We start from the raw sequence: 18202 nt of genomic DNA, 5'->3' as shown, positions 1-18202 counted from the left end.
GTTATTTTTTTAGGAGCCGTGTCCACTAAGGCCCAATCCGGGTTGACCCGGTAATAACCCGGATTTTTGCTCTGGTGTAAAAGGGGTAGTAGATGTCTAAATAAAAAGATAAAAAGATAGGTTACTATCCAGAATGTGAGTTAGTGCATTTAATACTTGTACCAAAATGAGATTTTTTTTATTTTGCAAACTATAGTGGGGATCATTTATGAGAACTGTTATAAATGAAAAAGTGATGGTAATTTAATTAATTAGTAAAAATTGTACATTTCACTTTCTAAATTGTAAAATTATTGATTGCTATGGACAATAATACAGGGGGGAGACACTCCATATTTCATGTAATCAATCTTGCTGACTCTATCTTATTGTTGTGGATGTACCCAGTAAACCAGAATCCCCAGAAAGTTTTACCTGGAGTAATGGCAGGAGGCAAGGTAGGGGTTAATAGCGGAAGCAAACAGATACAGGTGTGTGCTAGAGTCTGCTGCTGGAAACTAGCTGGAAGATCAGAAGTCTGGTAATTAACCTGCACAGGTGGACATGCGCAGATACAGTCAGGATGCAGATCTGGATCGTAGCAGGCCAACTTTTCAAGATGCAGGCTGGAACAATGTCAAAGCTGCAATGCTGGATTTGGACTTGGTTGTGGCAGGCCAGCTACTCAGGATGCTGTTGTACCTGCAATGTTGTATATGAACTTGGTTGTGGCTGGCCAGCTACTCAGGATGCAGGTGTAAATAATGTTGTACCTGCAATGTTGGATAGGCCTTGATTGTGGCAGGCCAGCTATTCAGGATGCAGGTGGGAGTTTGTAACAGAATCAGTACTTGATAGGTTGAGCTGATAGGTGGATGCAGGTTGAAGTTTGTAGCAGAACTTGTACTTGATATAGTGGAACTTGGCAGGATGAATCCACAGGTACACATAGGGACTAGACACAAATCGGAGGTGCCACAAAAGGTAAGCTGGAGGGTCTTGGTAAGGCACAGATATGTAGCTGGGATGAACACAGGAACAGGGCAGAATCCAGCAGGACACAGGAGTAGGACTGGCAGGGACAGGACACTGAGGACCTCATTCAGAGTCGGTCGAAGCGGCCGCACGGTCGTACGCCACCGATGTTCGCTATACTGCGCATGCGTAAAGTTCACAATGCGCATGCGCAAACTAGCCGCTACGATCAGAAATTTCTCTCTCCTTGAACACAGCCAGGTCGGTAGTTTGAGTGACAGATTGAGGCGTTTGGGGAAGGTGCTTGAATACGGGGGAGTGGAGATCCGAACGCAGGCGAGCCTAATTATGCGAACAGCGTTTTATGGGAGTGCATACGGTTTATGGGAGTGCATAATTAGCAAAGTAGCGTCATGGCACATGTGACATGTAAGGTTTTTACACTGACATGATCGTAGAGCTTAAGAGAGGGTATGGTCAACCTTAAGCTCTACGACCAGTTCCGATGGTTCCCGATGGTCTTGATTAATCCTTATATGCCTGGAGATGACGTGCAGTGCGTACGAGAAGGTGGCATATTTTTTTGAATTCCGGCCGCTTCCTCCCCTTGGTCGGCCAGCTACCGATCCGAACTTAGGGACGCAACTTGCGAGGGAATCATTTGCATATCCGGCCCCTTTTCCCGTACGACCGTGCGGCCGCTTCGACCGACTCTGAATGAGGTCCTGAATCTGGGAGCAAAAGTATACAATAGCAGAATACTGGACACAGGAACAAGGGTTCAGGAGCAAGGAACTGTGCAGCGACCACATGAATATCCACTAGGTGCAGAAACGTAGTAATATCACCGGCAGGCAGGAACTGACTTGAATCCCTAATGAAGGGAGAGGTCTCCTGTGATTGGTTTATCAGGATGAGGTCAGGTAACGAGACTACCAACAGGTGAGTAGCTGCACGTAGCAGCCAGAGTCCAGGTAGCTAGGATAGCGACAGAGAGCCAATCAGACAAAGAGCCGCAGCGGCACATGTAACACTTATCTTCTGTGAATGTACTAAGGTTGTGGAGTACTCTAGATCCATATAGAGAAAACTTGCACATCTGTCATACACATGAAGCACCTTACGCTAATGCACATTGTTATCAGACTTTTTTTTAAAGCCATAGCCCACCTTATCACTTTATGTTATTCTCAGCAATAACCTGATAATAATAATAATTAGAAATACAAAATAGCAAATATATTCTAAAATACTTATTAATTTATGGCAATTTACAGGTCACATAATTGTAGAATGTGAAGATAAAGAAGAAGAACAAGGCAAAAAGAAGTCAGATGGTCCAGGTATGTTAGACATAACCGTAACAGTCTTGTTCGTATTATTATTATTATGGTTTGTGTGGAGATAATTTCATTGATTTGTAGATTCTTTCTAAGGCATCTAAATTTGCAATGATAATTTGTCCTAAATAAAAATAAACAGTTATACAAAAATGTAATTTAGGAATATACAAAATAGCAAAGTGACTGTGCAAATGTTGTTTTTGATGTGCAGATTGCAATAAATCGTTTTTTACAGATAAACGTCCTGGGGCAGGTTTCCTATGCAGCGGCTTAATCACACCCCCTGCTTCTCTGCGTGTTTCACCTCCAAAATGTAAAGCAGCACTGATAGTAAGTGCTAAGCGCAGTATGGTTTGCCCTTAATGAGTGCTGCTTTACATTTCGAGGTTAAACTCATTGCTCGTTGACATGCTTAATAAATTTAGCCCCTGGTCTTCAGAAGCCTTCAATACTTGAATGGGCTTTTTACATATCTAAGGGTCACGTTTACTTAAAGCTTATTTCTAGGTGCATTTCACTAATAAAAACATAAAATTGAAAAAACCTCAATGTCCTCTCACTCTTAACGTTTAATTTAATATAAACATAAGGTTAAACCAAGCAGTATTTTAGGAGACAGATGGGAAAAAAAGGTGAAATGAATTAATGGGGCGCATTATGTGCATTTGTACTCAGATTCACAATCCCACAAAAGTATGCACAAAATCTTTTTCAGAGACTGTTACAAATAAGAAGATAATGGCATATAGGATGTCCTGCACTTTTGTAATTGACCTTTGAGTGTAAACACATTTCTCTTGCTTTTTATGCTGCCTTTACTGGGGAGAGAGCACAGAGAAACCCTGTAAATCTGCTGACTAGGCTGAGAGTGACCCAGCATATAGCTCTAGCCTAATGCCCCAGATGGCTTCCTCCTTTCAGCTTCTCAATCTCAAGAATGTTCAGGAAGCAGTGGGGCGGTGACGTAAGAAGGCAGGCAGCAGGGAGTGAAACATTAATGGATAAAAAAAGAACAGCAATACCAAAGTTACAACATCATATAAATATATCCTAAATTAAAGCTACAAAAATAAAAAAAATACTACAGTATGTCTTATTCTTAGTGCATGTCCCAGTATAGTAAAAACATGTAATCACATAAGAGATGTATGGCTTAGTCATAGTCCATATCATCATTTTAAACAGAACCTAAATCAGTCAGCCTTCAGACAAGGATGTAATTACAGAATGGTTCCAGCATCACAGTGACTCTAGAATATATAGAGCCCCCAGAGTTATAGACTTCTCAGCTAGTTACTAAATCATAAAATGTGAGTTTTTCTTTTCTACCTGTACATTAATCTTGAATAAAACATACAGTTCATATCTATATATACTATAGTTATACATAAGGGCTCATATATTTTACAAATAGACATTTGTGCATTTTAATGTTAGAAGCTTGGCAGCTGTCCTAGTAAAGAGCCAAGAATTTAACTATCCTTGCCAAGAGTTTGGTTAGTACAAAGGTCAATACCCTAAAACTTATAGGAAAAATACTTAAAGTTAGTGTATTTTGCAATACCACAATAGCCACATGTTGCAAAGAAGCAGCAAGTAACTGAATAAACAATCACACATAAAGGCAGCTTAAAGGATTTCGGTAAGAGTCAGTTCACGACAACTTCAATGAGAATGAAGTGTTAAATGTCTTTATATGTTATCTTCTTTTAGTCTTAAGTTACTTAATTTTTCTTAATATACTGTAGCAGAAATATAGCATAAATTCACCTTCCAAAAAGTAAGTAGGTTCCAGCACTTTAGGCTCATTGGTCTTCATTTATGAGAACCGTCTCCTTTCTGCACAAATAGAAGTCTACCGAAAAATTTACCTACATTCTTCAGTAACATTTATGTTTTTTTTTAAGTTGCTCTGCTTATGTTTGCCCACCCATCACATACCTAATGCTCTGCTTATGTCTAATCACCCATCACACACCTAATGCTCTGCTCATGTCTAATCAGCCATCACATACCTAATGCTCCGCTCATGTCTAAGAAACTGTTAATAATGTCTAAAAACACATCATGGTTATGACCCCCTTTACTCCCAGGCCAATGCAGAGGCCTAGGTAATCTGTACCTATTCCTCCCCTATCTGCTACCCTGTGTGTATCTAAGGTTCTGCTCATATCTAAAATCCCATCGTACACCTAATGTCCTGCTCATGTCTAAAAACCCTTCATACTGTATGCCTAATGCAATGTTCATTTCTAAAAATAAAACCCATCAAATACCTAATGTTGTGCTCATGTCTAAAAAGCCTTTATACTGTATGCCTAATGCTCTGTTCATGTCTAAAAACCCATCATACACATAATGTTCTGCTCATGTCAAAAAACCCTTCATACTGCATACATAACATGCTGCTTATTTCTAAACACCCATCATAATCCCAATGCTTTGTTCATGTCTACAAACTCATCTTACACCCAATGCTCTGCTAATGTCTAAAAACTCATCATATACCTAATGTTCTGCTAATGTCTATAAACTCATCATACACCTAATGCTCTGCTAATGTCTAAAAACTCAACATATACCTAGTGCTCTATTCATATCTAAAAACCCATCATACTGTATACATATCAAGCTGCTTATTTATAAACGCCCATCATATACCCAATGCTCTTCTCATGCCTAAAGAGTTATCATATACCTAATACTCTGCTTATGTCTAAAAAGTAAAAACCCATCTTATACTTAATATTCTGCTCAGGTTGAAAAACCCATCCTATCCTAATGCTGTGCTCATGCAAAAAAAAGAACCATCGTATACCTAACACCTTACCCGCTGCCGCACTGTCGTAGTTTTCAAAGTTTTATATAGAAAATAAAACTGATATAAAATGATAAATATGTTGTACAGTACCTAGAATGTGTTGTGCTTTGTTACTGACACTTCTCAGTGATACTGATTTTCATGGATGTAAAGTTAAAGAGGAGCTTGAAATAGATATAATGAGGGCAATGTGGGACCAGTGTTGTGCACAGCTAAGGTCATAATATTGGTCATCAAAGTCAGAATACAACTCAATGAGCTTAATACCAACACAAAAGTGTTGACATAAAAAATTGTGCTCTGAGTAGCAGGTGGCACCAGTCGGCATTGGGCATGTCCAGCTTTAATGATGGTGGGAGCGGGGTGGGTAATGTAAAAATATTTGCCAGAATGCAGCTATTTCATAAGGTTTGTGACTGCTAAAGGTGACAGAAACATGCGTTTAAAACATACATTACCGACCTAAAACTGTTTCTCACATATTGCTTTTTAGGACTAATCATTTTTTGTTTCCCTATGCCTTGCAGACAACATCATCAAAAGGATATTTAACATATTGAAGTTTACATGGGTCCTTTTCCTGGCCACACTTGATAGTTTCACAGCCTGGCTCAACTCAATTTCCCGAGAACACATTGATATCTCCACAGTGCTAAGGATAGAACGTTGTATGCTCACAAGAGAAATTAAAAAGGTCAGATGTGCACATTTTTTTGCTACAATTTTGCCTGTAGCACAGAATGGCAATAAAATGTTTTTTTTGTAAATTAAAACTTATTAGCAGTGAAAAAGTTTACAAAAACACAACCATTTGGCGTAATTGCTTAGGCTGCAAAAATACCTTGGCATATCATGTCAGTTCAGAACTACCAATTTTATTTTATTTCACATATAGTAAATGATGTACAGTAGTAACAGATCTCTTTGTACAAATCAGGGTAAGTCAAATCAGTGTGCATTTTTTAAGATTTAAATGCTACAATATTTGACAATTAAAATTATAATTTTGCATATCAGTTGAGAGTTATTTGTAGTTAGGACACAAATAATTAAAATAATTGTCAATTTGATAATTTAGTATTACTTTTTGTAGGCTGAAAATATTTGAACCTTGACTTCAATAGGAGATTTATTTATTTATTTATTAAATAAAGAACATTCACCACGGCACCTGTTTTTCCAAACCCCATACTTTCCTTCCACCTCTTTCCTTTGTCTCGACCCCCCCATTTAGAAATGGTTTGATGTATATGTCTCTATTTTTCTACGTTTATTTGTATATGTTGGTAAATGGGATTGTATAATGGATCATCCGATGTGTTTGGATAAAAAGAAAAAAATAGTTTATTACCCTTTATACTTTACCAATGTGATTTTGCTATGTAATTGTCTTAATATGCTGTAAGACTTTTCGTACTCTAAAATAAATAATTTATAAACAGAGAACATAGTATACGTTTTAGTATCATTTATTTTCTAAAATAAGTAACTAAATGGTCATCTTAAACTTTTTAGGGTATTGTACCAACCCGGGAGAGCATTCACATGTATTATCAAAATCACATAATGATGACCCTTTCGAGAGAGTCAGGACTGGATAGAATTGATAACCAACCTGGTTCTACTTCTGGTCATTCAAGCCATGGAAATATTGCCAGTAAAAGGATGGACAGTGCAGACTCTGCTGCTTCTCATGACAGCATGTCCAGGTACAGTATAGTGGATATTCCTGGTAGGAATAATGTATAAAACAAGTTATTTAAATTTAACTGACTCACATCTACCAAATAATTAATAAAAATTTGTAAACAATAATGAATAATGTAGACATTAATTAATTACGCCATTGGCCGATATTCCATTATTTTATCAGTTTAAACAGAAAAAATAGTGCAAGAGTTGTGCATGATATCACCTATACCATGACTTTTATAAGTTAATAACAATGCAAACATATATGTACACACACACATATATCCTATAGAAAAACAATGGTTATCAGTGCTGGTCACCAACACTACAAAATGATCTAGGTCTAGCAAAATGAAAGCTTGAGGAATTTGTTCATACAGTAGTTGGATGAGTGGTGCACCTGAGGCCGCAGTGTACTGAAAGTACAGCAGAGTACAGCAGAGTACCGAGGTGCTGTGGTGTACAGGGTGGAGCAGAAATGCTGGAGTGATCAGATACATAAGGGGGAATGGGGTGGGATAGGGTCACAACAGCAATTTACACTCAACAGCCAGGCCTTTTCACATTGAGGTTTTCTCAAAATCATATTCTCAATACCAGTCAGATATAGGCAGTACATTTACCTATATTAATATACTTGATATGTACCTACTGAGACTCATCTAGTTTTGCATTTATCATGCAGTAAGCGACAACAATAAGTATGTTTCTTTTTTTGTATTCATATAAGGCATTAATATTGCCATGTAGCCAGGGCTATGTATCCAGTGCATCCGCGCAGCAGCTTCCCTTTATACTATCTCCCACACTGCTTATTTCCGGTGATATATTCAGAAAAATGGAACATGTGTAAAAGAGCAAAGACACCATCACATTGCCAGAGTCATTGCTATATGCTGTGCTGGTGCCATCTTTCCAAATACATTTCCAGAAAAAATGGCAAAGTGGGAGCAAGTGTAGGAGGGGAGCTGCACAGAAACAACGGCATATCTCTCTTGGGTGTAGGGTGTCAGGATGAGGCCTGGGACCGGCCGCTACTCACTTTCACGCCGGCATCCTTGGGCTTAGGTGTCCAGTTGCTGGGACTGGAGGTGAGTGGTGTCTGAGTATTCTCCCCAGGGCCTGGTGTCCGGGGTGCTGGACATGGGCGCAGCCATGTTGGTCCATATCACCTGACTAGTCTCTTCCAATGGTAGTCCTGTGGTGACTCAGCTGATCCTCTGATCCAATGACCAGCTACCCAGGGGGTATTTTAGTCTGACTCCAGGAACAGGAAACTGCTGTTCAACTTCGCTGTTTCAGTGACTTGTGATACTCACCAAGTGTTGTTATGTGCTATTTCCTTCGGAGTGTTGCTTCAGCCTACTCACAGTTCTCCAGTATTTCTTGTATTAGCTCCCTTGCTAATTCTCAGTCTAAGACTAGTTCTCTCTCAGAAGTCCAGTGTTTTATGTTGTTTTTCCTGTGTGTCTTGTAGTGTGCTGCTCAGCCTCTATTGCAGCTTCTCTGTGTTACTGAGGTGTCAGGTTTCCTGCTAATTTCTAGTTAGCTCTCAGCTGGATCTATAGGAATCCCCAGTACATGCCTGTGTCCACTTCTGACTGTGTCTCTCTGTGCAAATCAGCTCCTGAATCTGTTGCAGTTCCCAGTACATTTCCCTATGTTTTCAAGCAAGCCTGCGACTAGGATCTCTACATTCTCAAGTTCATCACCAGTGTTCAAGTATTCTGTTCATCACCAGTGTTCAAGTATTCTGTTCATCACCAGTGTTCAAGTATTCTGTTCATCACCAGTGTTCAAGTATTCCATTCATAACCAGTGTTCAAGTATTCCGTACATATCAAGTGTTCAAGTATTCTGTGCATCTCCAGTGTGCAAGTATTAATTCATTTAATCTAGTTCCAGTTTTTCTGCCATTCCCAGGTACCTGTCCAGAGGGCCGCAACCTGCCCACTTGGTGCAGCGAAACCCAAATCCTAACTGGAGGGGTCACTGGTGAAGACCACCAAGTGGGTTAGACTCCACGCCTCTGGGCAGGTCTAGCCAAACCTGGGTTTGGTCGCAATAGGGAGACCTTCCTGTCACTCGCCTGCTGATTCCCTAGCCACCCTACCCCCTGGCTCACCGTCCTCCACAGAGGAACTCTTGCACCAGATAGTGACATAGGGTATGTGGCATGGACACCCATGACACATAGGCCATGTGAAATTAACCTGGAGATGCCAGCTGTGCCAGGAAGGTTCCCATCTCATATAAGACTTGATAAAAATATGATGAGATGTTTTAGATGTAGTGGCTTGGGCTATGTTGGTGCTAATTGTCCACTTCCTCTGAACCTACGCAATGTGATACTGCTTATGTCAATCACAGAGTATCTTTTTTTGCTCAGCTAGCCTGCTCTGCAGATCGACAGGCTGAGCCAGATAAACAAATGTGTAGAATTAATGTAGAAGTCATACAGGTAGAGGCTCTGTTAGATTGTGGTAGTTACCCTTGTAATAGCTGAGTTGGTAAACCACTTAAGATGTCTGGGAAAAACTGTTGGTGTAACTATTATACACAGTATTATGTGCATGGTCCCACTATAGTCACTGTGGGATGAGTTACTTCTTTGATGATTGATGCTATATTAGGGAGAGATTTTTCTCACTTCTGGAAGCTGTGGGAAACCTAATTTATTACAGAAGTAAATAACCCAGACCTATTTGATAATGTTACTGATATAGTAGAAATGTGAATGGTTCCTATGTCTAAAGTGTTCTCTTTTCCAAGCATGATCGGGGAGTCAGAAAATGATGAGAGCAGGAGTAGTGGGGTGCAGAATGCTGTGCACCCTACTGAAGTAGGAAATGTTTTTGAACCAGTTGACTGGTCTTGAAGTAAGAAAAGTTATCTTTGTCTCAAAACTGTTCTAAGACCCTATTCTGGTAAAGACTAGAGAAAATGCAAAAGTTGATGGAAATCCAGTAGAGCGTGAAAGTAGGTTGTCATATCCTCACATGGCAGTACATCAAGATTTGTTGTTCCAAGATATTGCGGAATAATTGCTAGTTCCTAAGGCATATAGAAGACCTGGCTCATGGTCACATAACTGCAGGACATATAGGGGTTGAAAAAAACGGCTAAGAGAATTTGACAGGTTTTTTTTCTGGCCAGAGGTTTATAGAGATGTATCTGACCCTGCCCAGAATGTCAGTACCATGCTGCAAGGCCACATTATTGAAGTCCGCTTGTCCCACTACCCATTATTGAGGTTTCAGAGAATAGTTATGGATTTGGTTGGCCCGCTAATAAAGTCTGCCCACGGTCATCTATATATTCTAGTAGTAATGGATTATTCTACCAGATACCCGAAAGTGATACCATTTCGCCATATGTCAACAACGACAATTGCTAGACAACTACTACATCGCTTTAGCAGAGTGGGAAGGGACGCCTGAATCCCGACACTTGTCAGAATTCCAGCGCCAGCATCCCGACCGCCACAATCCGAAGGTTAGGGGAGAGTTAAGGAAAGGGGCTAGGGTTAGACACTAGGGGAAGGGTTAGGCTGCAGGGGGGGGGGTAGGTTTAGGCTGCGAGAAGGAGGGTTAGGTTAGGGTTTAGCTTATGCTTTCTTACCTAAGGGTGTCTTCTTTCTAACGTGGTCGAGATGCCGGCTTTGGGATTCTGACTGACGGGATCCCGAGAGCCGGCATCTGGTACCATACCTGAGTGGGAATACCTAAGGAAATCATAACTGATCAGGGTACCTCATTTATGTTAAGAATAATGAAAGAGTTTTGCCGTCTGTTTAACCACTTAACTGACAATTTTCTTTTCCAAAAACCGCTCCAAAATTGTCGTGTTTTTTTATGACTGAATTAGGTCAAGAACATTCTTTTAAAACCTATCCAACATGATTTTATACAAAAATATATTTTTTAAACACCTTATACCATAAAAATAGCAATTTAGCCATTGACAGCTGTGGACGCCACTGGACCCTTCCACACTCCTGCCGAACCCCCTTGTATCCTGTCGCGAACACCGCTGGACCTCCGCACCCTTCCATGGATGCCACTAAACCCCCACACTCTGTCATGGACGCAGCTGAACTCCAACAACGCAAGCTGGACACCGGACCCCTATCTATGCCGCCGTACCCCGAGGTATTCTAAATGCTGCAAACATTCCATATCCGACATGCTCCTGGTTCCGAGCATTTAGGATATGAAAAATTCTTTACCTGTATATGTGTGTGTGTATGTGTATATATATATATATATACACATATATACACACATATATACAATATATATGTATATATATACATATATATATATATCTATACACACACACACATATATATATATATATATATATATATATATATGTGTGTGTGTGTATATATATATATATATATATATATATATATATATATACATACAGTCAGGTGCATAAATATTGGGACATTGACAGAATTTTCATATTTTGGCTTCTATTCACCACCACAATGGCTTCTATTCACCACCACAATGTGCTTTAACTGCAGACTTTCAGATTTAATTTGAGGGTAATTACATCCAAATCAGGTGAACGGTGTAGGAATTACAATGGTTTTTATATGTGCCTCCCACTTTTTAAGGGGCCAAAAGTAATGGGACAAACTAAACAATCCTAAATCTAACTTTCACTTTTTAATACTTTGTTGCAAATCCTTTGCAGGCAATTACAGCCTGAAGTCTGGAACGCATAGACATCACCAGACGCTGGGTTTCATCCCTGGTGATGCTCTGCCAGGCCTCTACTGCAAATGTCTTCAGTTCCTGCTTGTTATTGGGGCATTTTCCCTACAGTTTTGTCTTCATCAAGTGAAATGCATGCTCAATCGGATTCAGGTCAGGGGATTGACTTGGCCATTGCATAACAATCCACTTTTTAGCCTTAAAAAACTCTTTGGTTGCTTTTGCAGCATGCTTCGGGTCATTGTCCATCTGCACTGTGAAGCGCCGTCCAATGAGTTATGAAGCATTTGACTGAATATGAGCATATTATATTGCCCAAAACACTTCAGAATTCAATCTGCTGCTTTTGTCAGCAGTCACATTATCAATAAATACAAGGGAACCAGTTCCATTGGCAGCCATATATGCCCACGCCATGACACTACCACCACCATGCTTCACTGATGAGGTGGTATGTTTTGGATCATGAGCAGTTCCTTTCCTTCTCCATACTCTTCTCTTCCCATCACTCTGGTACAAGTTGATCTTTGTCTCATCTGTCCATAGGATGTTGTTCCAGAACTGTAATGGCTTTTTTAGATGTTGTTTGGCAAACTCTAATCTGGTCTTCCTGTTTTTGATGCTCACCAATGGTTTACATCATGTGGTGAACCCTCTATATTCACTCTTGTGAAGTCTTCTCTTGATTGTTGACTTTGACACATATACACCTACCTCCTGGAGAGTGTTCTTGATTTGGCCAACTGTTGTGAAGGGGTTTTTCTTCACCAGGGAAATAATTCTTCTGTCATCCACCACAGTTGTTATCCGTGGTCTTCCAGGTCTTTTGGTGTTGCTGAGCTCTCCAGTGCATTCTTTCTTTTTAAGAATGTTCCAAACAGTTGATTTTGCCACACCTAATGTTTTTGCTATCTCTCTGATGGGTTTGTTTTGATTTTTCAGCCTAATGATGGCTTGCTTCACTGATAGTGACAGCTCTTTGGATCTCATATTAAGAGTCGACAGCAACTGATTCCAAATGCAAATGTCACACCTAGAATCAACTCCAGACCTTTTACCTGCTTAATTGATAATGAAATAACGAGGGAATAGCCCACACCTGTCCATGAAATAGATTTTGAGTTGATAGTCCCATTACTTTTGGCCCCTTAAAAAATGGGAGGCACATATAGAAACCGTTGCAATTCCTACACCGTTCACCTGATTTGGATGTAATTACCCTCAAATTAAATCTGAAAGTCTGCAGTTAAAGCACATCTTGTTTGTTTAGAGAGAGAGAGAGAGAGAGAGAGAGAGAGAACCTGTGAGGTGTATGTAAAAAAATACACCATGCACGGCACTGCAGTATTAGTAAATGAGCATGTCAATGGCTCAGCAGCAACGTTTTCTGGACCACGCAGGGTCCTGTCCTCAGGCTGTCATGCACAAAAATCACAATAAACAAAAAAGAAGAACTGATCATGCCTTATAGCCCCACCTCAGTGATGCATGCTTCCCCGGAGGCTGCAGACACCCTGTCATGTGCCGGGACGCCTGTCAATTACGTCACTCGTCGGCGGGTTGCTAAAACCTTGGAAGGCTAGAGTAGCTCTGTCAGCTACCTCGGTTCCTCCAGTAACCTCAGTACCTTTGGTCCCTGAAGTAACAATAGCCAAAACCTTCTCAACTTTTCAACAGCACAAGTATAAGAATTTCTTGTAAGAAATAAATCACTTAACCACAGGTTAAGGTTATCCTAAAGCCCTATAGAATACCAGAATCCCACAGCTATTTCTGCACCAGAGTGTCTGTTCCAAAACAAAATGTTGCTATTTGGGTTACATAGGGCACCTGCCTCCTAGTAATCTATAACCCTGATTGGCAGTCTCACTTACCCAGGGTACAAGCAGTGTTGAATTCCCTCCACAAGGCAAAATTGACAGGCCCTCCAAAAAATGTGTTGCTTATGGATGGAAAAAGTTAAGTGTTTCTATGCCTCCATAGACATAGAAACACTCAGCTATTACCTTTTGGAAAGAAAATTTAGGTTGGTTATGGATCCTGTCTGTGAGTAAAGAGAGCAATGAGAGAATACCTAGATGTTTGTTGGTATTGCAAAATTCTCAGTAGAACATAGGCTAGGAAGCCAACTGGCCAATGCGGATGCATTGTCCCATGTTTCTTGTTTGGAGGCTGCATGTGTTTTGCTCCACAGGTTGAAACAGGAGGGGGGGAATTGTGACTAAAACACTAGAAATGTTGTCAAGTGAGGATATATATGCCCTAGGTTGTTAGTTTGTGTCTGGTAGACAGAACCTGATTAGCAGTTTTGATTGCGAGACCACATGTGTGAGGCTGATGAAGGGTGTGTCAATTTCTGTAGTCAGTCTCTCACTGCCAGGCGAACAGATCAGAGGCTTATTGAGAAACGATGTTATTGCTTAAAAACATAGGCCCTGATTCAGAGCTGCTCGTAAGCGGCCGCTCGTTCGTTCTGACCGATGTTCGCACATCTGCGCATGCGTACGGATTTTTAGACACATGTGCGAACCAGTCAGTGCGGCCGAAAATCGTTTGTTCGCTATATAGCGAATGCCTGCTATTTTGAGTGATAGAGGGAGGCGTATGTGGGTGGTAACAGGGGAAGGTGCTTAAAAACGGGGGTGTGGAATTAGATCGCAGGTGTGCTTAAAGGTCAAAACGGGCGTTTTAAGGGAGTGCATAATTAATACAGCAGCGTCATTGACCACGTCACTTGGTTTTTTTTTACTCCGAACTGCTCGCAAAATAGCGGTTGAAAAAACCAGCCACAAGAATAGCGAGTAGTTCATACGCTGTTCGATGTACTCGATTAATCTAATAAATAGCGGACATGACGTAGGATGCGAGCGGCCAGGGGGCGTATTTTTGAAAATTACAACCGCAAGTTTTGCTCGCTCGTTCAGACTTAGAGGCGTGAACAGACCGCAATTAGCGAACGGTTCATTTGAATAGCCACCCCTTGTTTTAGAACGAACGTCCGTAAATAGCGAGCGGCTCTAAATGAGGGCCATATTGCTGAGATGAAGTGCTGGTTCAACTCTACATCTTTCCACTGGTTGGAGAGTGAAATCCATTAAGTTAGCTGGAGCTGGATAGGCTAGTATTCATGTGTATGATTTTGTTTGTTTTGTACTCATAAATAAAACTAGCTGTAGTCACTTGTATCAAGGTCCTGGACTGATGTGCTTCTGAATGGCTGCTATAAACAACCGTCTACCGTGGGAAAGGGCACCCCTTAACCTGATCTTGCGTCAAGATATACTGTATATATAAATAAATGAGACTTGTGATAAGTAAATAAGTATCAAATGCAAATGTACCATACAGTATATAGAACCCCCAAAAATTAATTTCAGTAATTTTCGCTTGTGATGTGTAAACAACTTCTATGAAGGATACCAGATTCCAGAACCTTCTTTGGAGCTCCAATCCATATAAAGAAGAACATTATACAGTGTAATACATCTAAAACATATTTATTACACCATAGCAGACAACATATATTAAGCATACATTAAAATAATGTACCATAGATTATTGCAGACAAAGTGTATCTGAGTGGCAGGATACAGAGCTAAAAAGATGGAACTATCCCAAACAGGAGAGATGCCTCAGCATGGTTCGTCCTTATGGACAGCCTCATTATAGGGGAAAAACTGGAGTGGCCACTCCAGAGTTCTGTACCTTTCTTCATTACCCCAGCTGCCACAGCACAATGTGTTCGGGAGATATTCGTTATTTTCAGCACAAGACTGATAGTCTCTGGGGTGGTGGGCACAAATGGAGGCAACAGCTCTGTACTTACTTTATTATTATTACTATTATTATTATTATTAGTGTTAGTGTTATTAGTGTTAGTGAAACCAAGACTGGCACTAATATCTATGTAACGGAGGATGGAGTGGGAAGCTAGTTTCATTATTGTTGCAGGACCAGCTCCTATATGACAGAATGAAAGCAAAGCAGTGCTCTGGTGATATACTGTGACTGGTTACTGCTGCTGTGCAAGCAGTGGTTGCTTAATCTTCATATACAGTATAACAAGTTTTATTTTTTTAATATTAGATCTGTGGCATAGCATGATAATTACATGGTAGCAGTACATTCCCACATTGTGCCTCGTAAAATGAGGTTGATTGTTGAGTACATGGCAGTTTTTTATTTATTCTAGTAAGGAAAGTAAATGTCAAACATTGGCGAGATGTCCTCATTATGTGTAAGTAATTGTTGCTGTCATATGTTTAACACTTGTTTGGACAGGAACCAGAGAGTTACAGCCTACTTTCAACTAAGTCCAAAATCTCCCTCTAGCAGGCCAATTTGAAATTGTAAGATATTTTAGATATCACCAGAACTAAAAGACTATGGAATCTATTTATAAAGCCAATAACCATGCAAAAACAGCTGATTCCACTTGGGTTAAGCAGTTTTATAAATCCAGACTATTTAACAAATGCCTAGTGTAGGAGATTTCAGAGATATCTCCTGCATTAGATAATGTAACACTGCAGACGGCTCACCCCATAATTCTCCGTGAGGACTGTGGTCTGCGCCAATTTATAAAGCTTAGCTTAGCTAAGACTTATAAAGGCATTCTTGGGCTTGGTCTTTATAGCTGATGCCATCTTGAAATGGTGTTTGATGTTCCGGGCCCTTTGGGTAGAGCATTCTCCAGCCACCCTCTATCTCCTCTCTGCTCCTCCAGCCTGCTCTATTACAGAATGTTTCTGCAAATGCGTGGCCTTATGGCATATACAGGATCAGAACCTGGCAGGGACGGTGATTGCTGTAATTTAACTGATGACTCTTCACCGGGACAGGCTCTTACGCGGTGGTTTGTTATGTTGCCCCGATAAATCTGTTATCACTGGGCCTGATTCAGAGCTGGACGCTAATGTGATTACGCACACAGGTTGAGCGATTGTTTGCCATCTCGCATACCTATAAGCCACACTGCGCGTGCACAGCAATCACATTGCGACTCCGGACGCACAGAGTGAGTAACAGGTTGTCAGTGTTTGGGGGTGGTGACGGGGGATGGGCTAAAAAACGCAGGCATGTATGTCTGTTTGAACACCGTTTCATGGGTGTGCATAAATTAGCCACTGTGATTGCATACGCAGCTCTGCGTGTCAGAAGAGCTCCCAAGGCTGTGGCAGGTCAGACCTGCCGCAAGGGCAAGACGGCTGCTCAATGTGCATTGATGTTACCGATATTTACGCAGGTAAGCCACGTCGTACGCATATGGGAAGGCAGCATTGGGCATCTCTTTATGCTTGGGTAAGCTTTGCAACCATTAGCATATTTTCGCAGTACCTATTAATATTAAACTTCATATCAGAAATACAATTATTGCTATTTATTTTATCTTTCTTTTTAAAAAATTGCATAAATAACTGAACATCAATCAGTTGTGATTATTTTTTAACAAGCTGCTTTTGTACAACTTCTAAGGGGCATATCCAATTGAGCGCGAGGTTAAGCGACTCAAAAATCTTGCGCACCTCGTGCCCAATTTAGAAATACTGCGGGTATGCGCGCTCCCGATACCCGCAGTGTTCAATTTCCAAAATACTGGTCACGGGGTTTCCAGTTCTGAAAACCTGCAGCGCGTATTTTTTGATGAAAAAAAAAACACCACTTACCTTGCCGGGGGTCTCCAGTAGTCTCCGCGGCTCACGGCGGCCTCACCTCTCTTCTTACTGGAGAGGGGGCTGCTGGGAGTCCCAGGGGCTGGTGGGAGGAGCAAGGGCTGCTGGGAGATGTAGTTCTCCCAGCGCCCATTATGGTGGGCCACAGTGACACTGGGGGGGGCACACTGAGACCGGGACACACACATACTGAAACACCACACACACATAATCACCCCTGCTGCAGAAGAGTCGGCTCCCGACACAAGATAAAGAAGACAGCGCTGCCAAAGGTAAGTATTTAAGGACTAATTAAGCTAATTTTATACTTCCAATTGCTTAATTAGTCCTCAGGGGGGGTGCCGGGGGGAGAGTCAGAGCAAGTCTCGATGATTTCTCCTGAAATCATCGATTTTAGGAAAAATCACGCTTGCTCAGGAGGTGCGCACAAAAAACACCTCCCGGCGTGTGTTTTAAAACAAAACATGCACCTAATAGAATAGCAAAAAACCCGCACCTGCAGGAAAAACCTTGCAGGTGTGGGTTTTTTGCTTTTCTCGCAGCGTATTGAATATGCCCCTAAGTATCAAACTATTTATTCCTCAAAGGGAATACTTCTATAAAAAAAACATGAAGATTAGGGACGTGGGGGGAGATGCATTATGCAGTGAAAAGAGTGGAGAAGTAGCCCATAGCAACCAATCAGCTTTGAGCTAACATTACATTCTCCAAGATGATAGGTAGAAGCTGATTGGTTGCTATGGGCTACTTCTCCACTGCTTGATACATCACTCCCTTGGAGTGATACAGTTCCATTCCTGTCTTACTGTATGTGAAGTATACTAACTTAAATGCACTTAGAAAAATGAAGGAAGGTGTCAGATTGCTGATGCTGGGCATTTCCCTGCACACCGCTCATTCAATTAAGAAATGTCACTTCAATTATTTTATATGTATATTTTGATGCTATGATAATTTTTAATACATCATGATCTGCGGTGTGCTAACTAGATA

At 40.8% G+C, this 18202-nt stretch overlaps 1 protein-coding gene across 2 annotated transcripts in view; it reads left to right on the top strand.

Annotated features, from left to right (window-relative positions):
• Window positions 1-18202, top strand: part of PIEZO2 (piezo type mechanosensitive ion channel component 2) — a 488868-nt gene that overhangs the window by 426083 nt on the left and 44583 nt on the right. For both annotated transcript variants that reach the window (XM_088469701.1, XM_088469700.1), the window contains exons 35-37: window positions 2232-2297; window positions 5646-5812; window positions 6634-6827. In XM_088469701.1, coding sequence (XP_088325827.1) covers window positions 2232-2297; window positions 5646-5812; window positions 6634-6827 — 427 coding nt within the window. The remainder of the gene's footprint in view (window positions 1-2231; window positions 2298-5645; window positions 5813-6633; window positions 6828-18202) is intronic.

The sequence above is a fragment of the Taudactylus pleione genome, unplaced genomic scaffold (assembly GCF_031769625.1).
Source record: "Taudactylus pleione unplaced genomic scaffold, aTauple2 ptg000093l, whole genome shotgun sequence".
Classification (NCBI taxonomy): domain Eukaryota; kingdom Metazoa; phylum Chordata; class Amphibia; order Anura; family Myobatrachidae; genus Taudactylus; species Taudactylus pleione.
The sequence above is the reverse complement of the archived record's forward strand: the minus strand, read 5'-3'. Positions and strand labels throughout refer to the sequence as shown.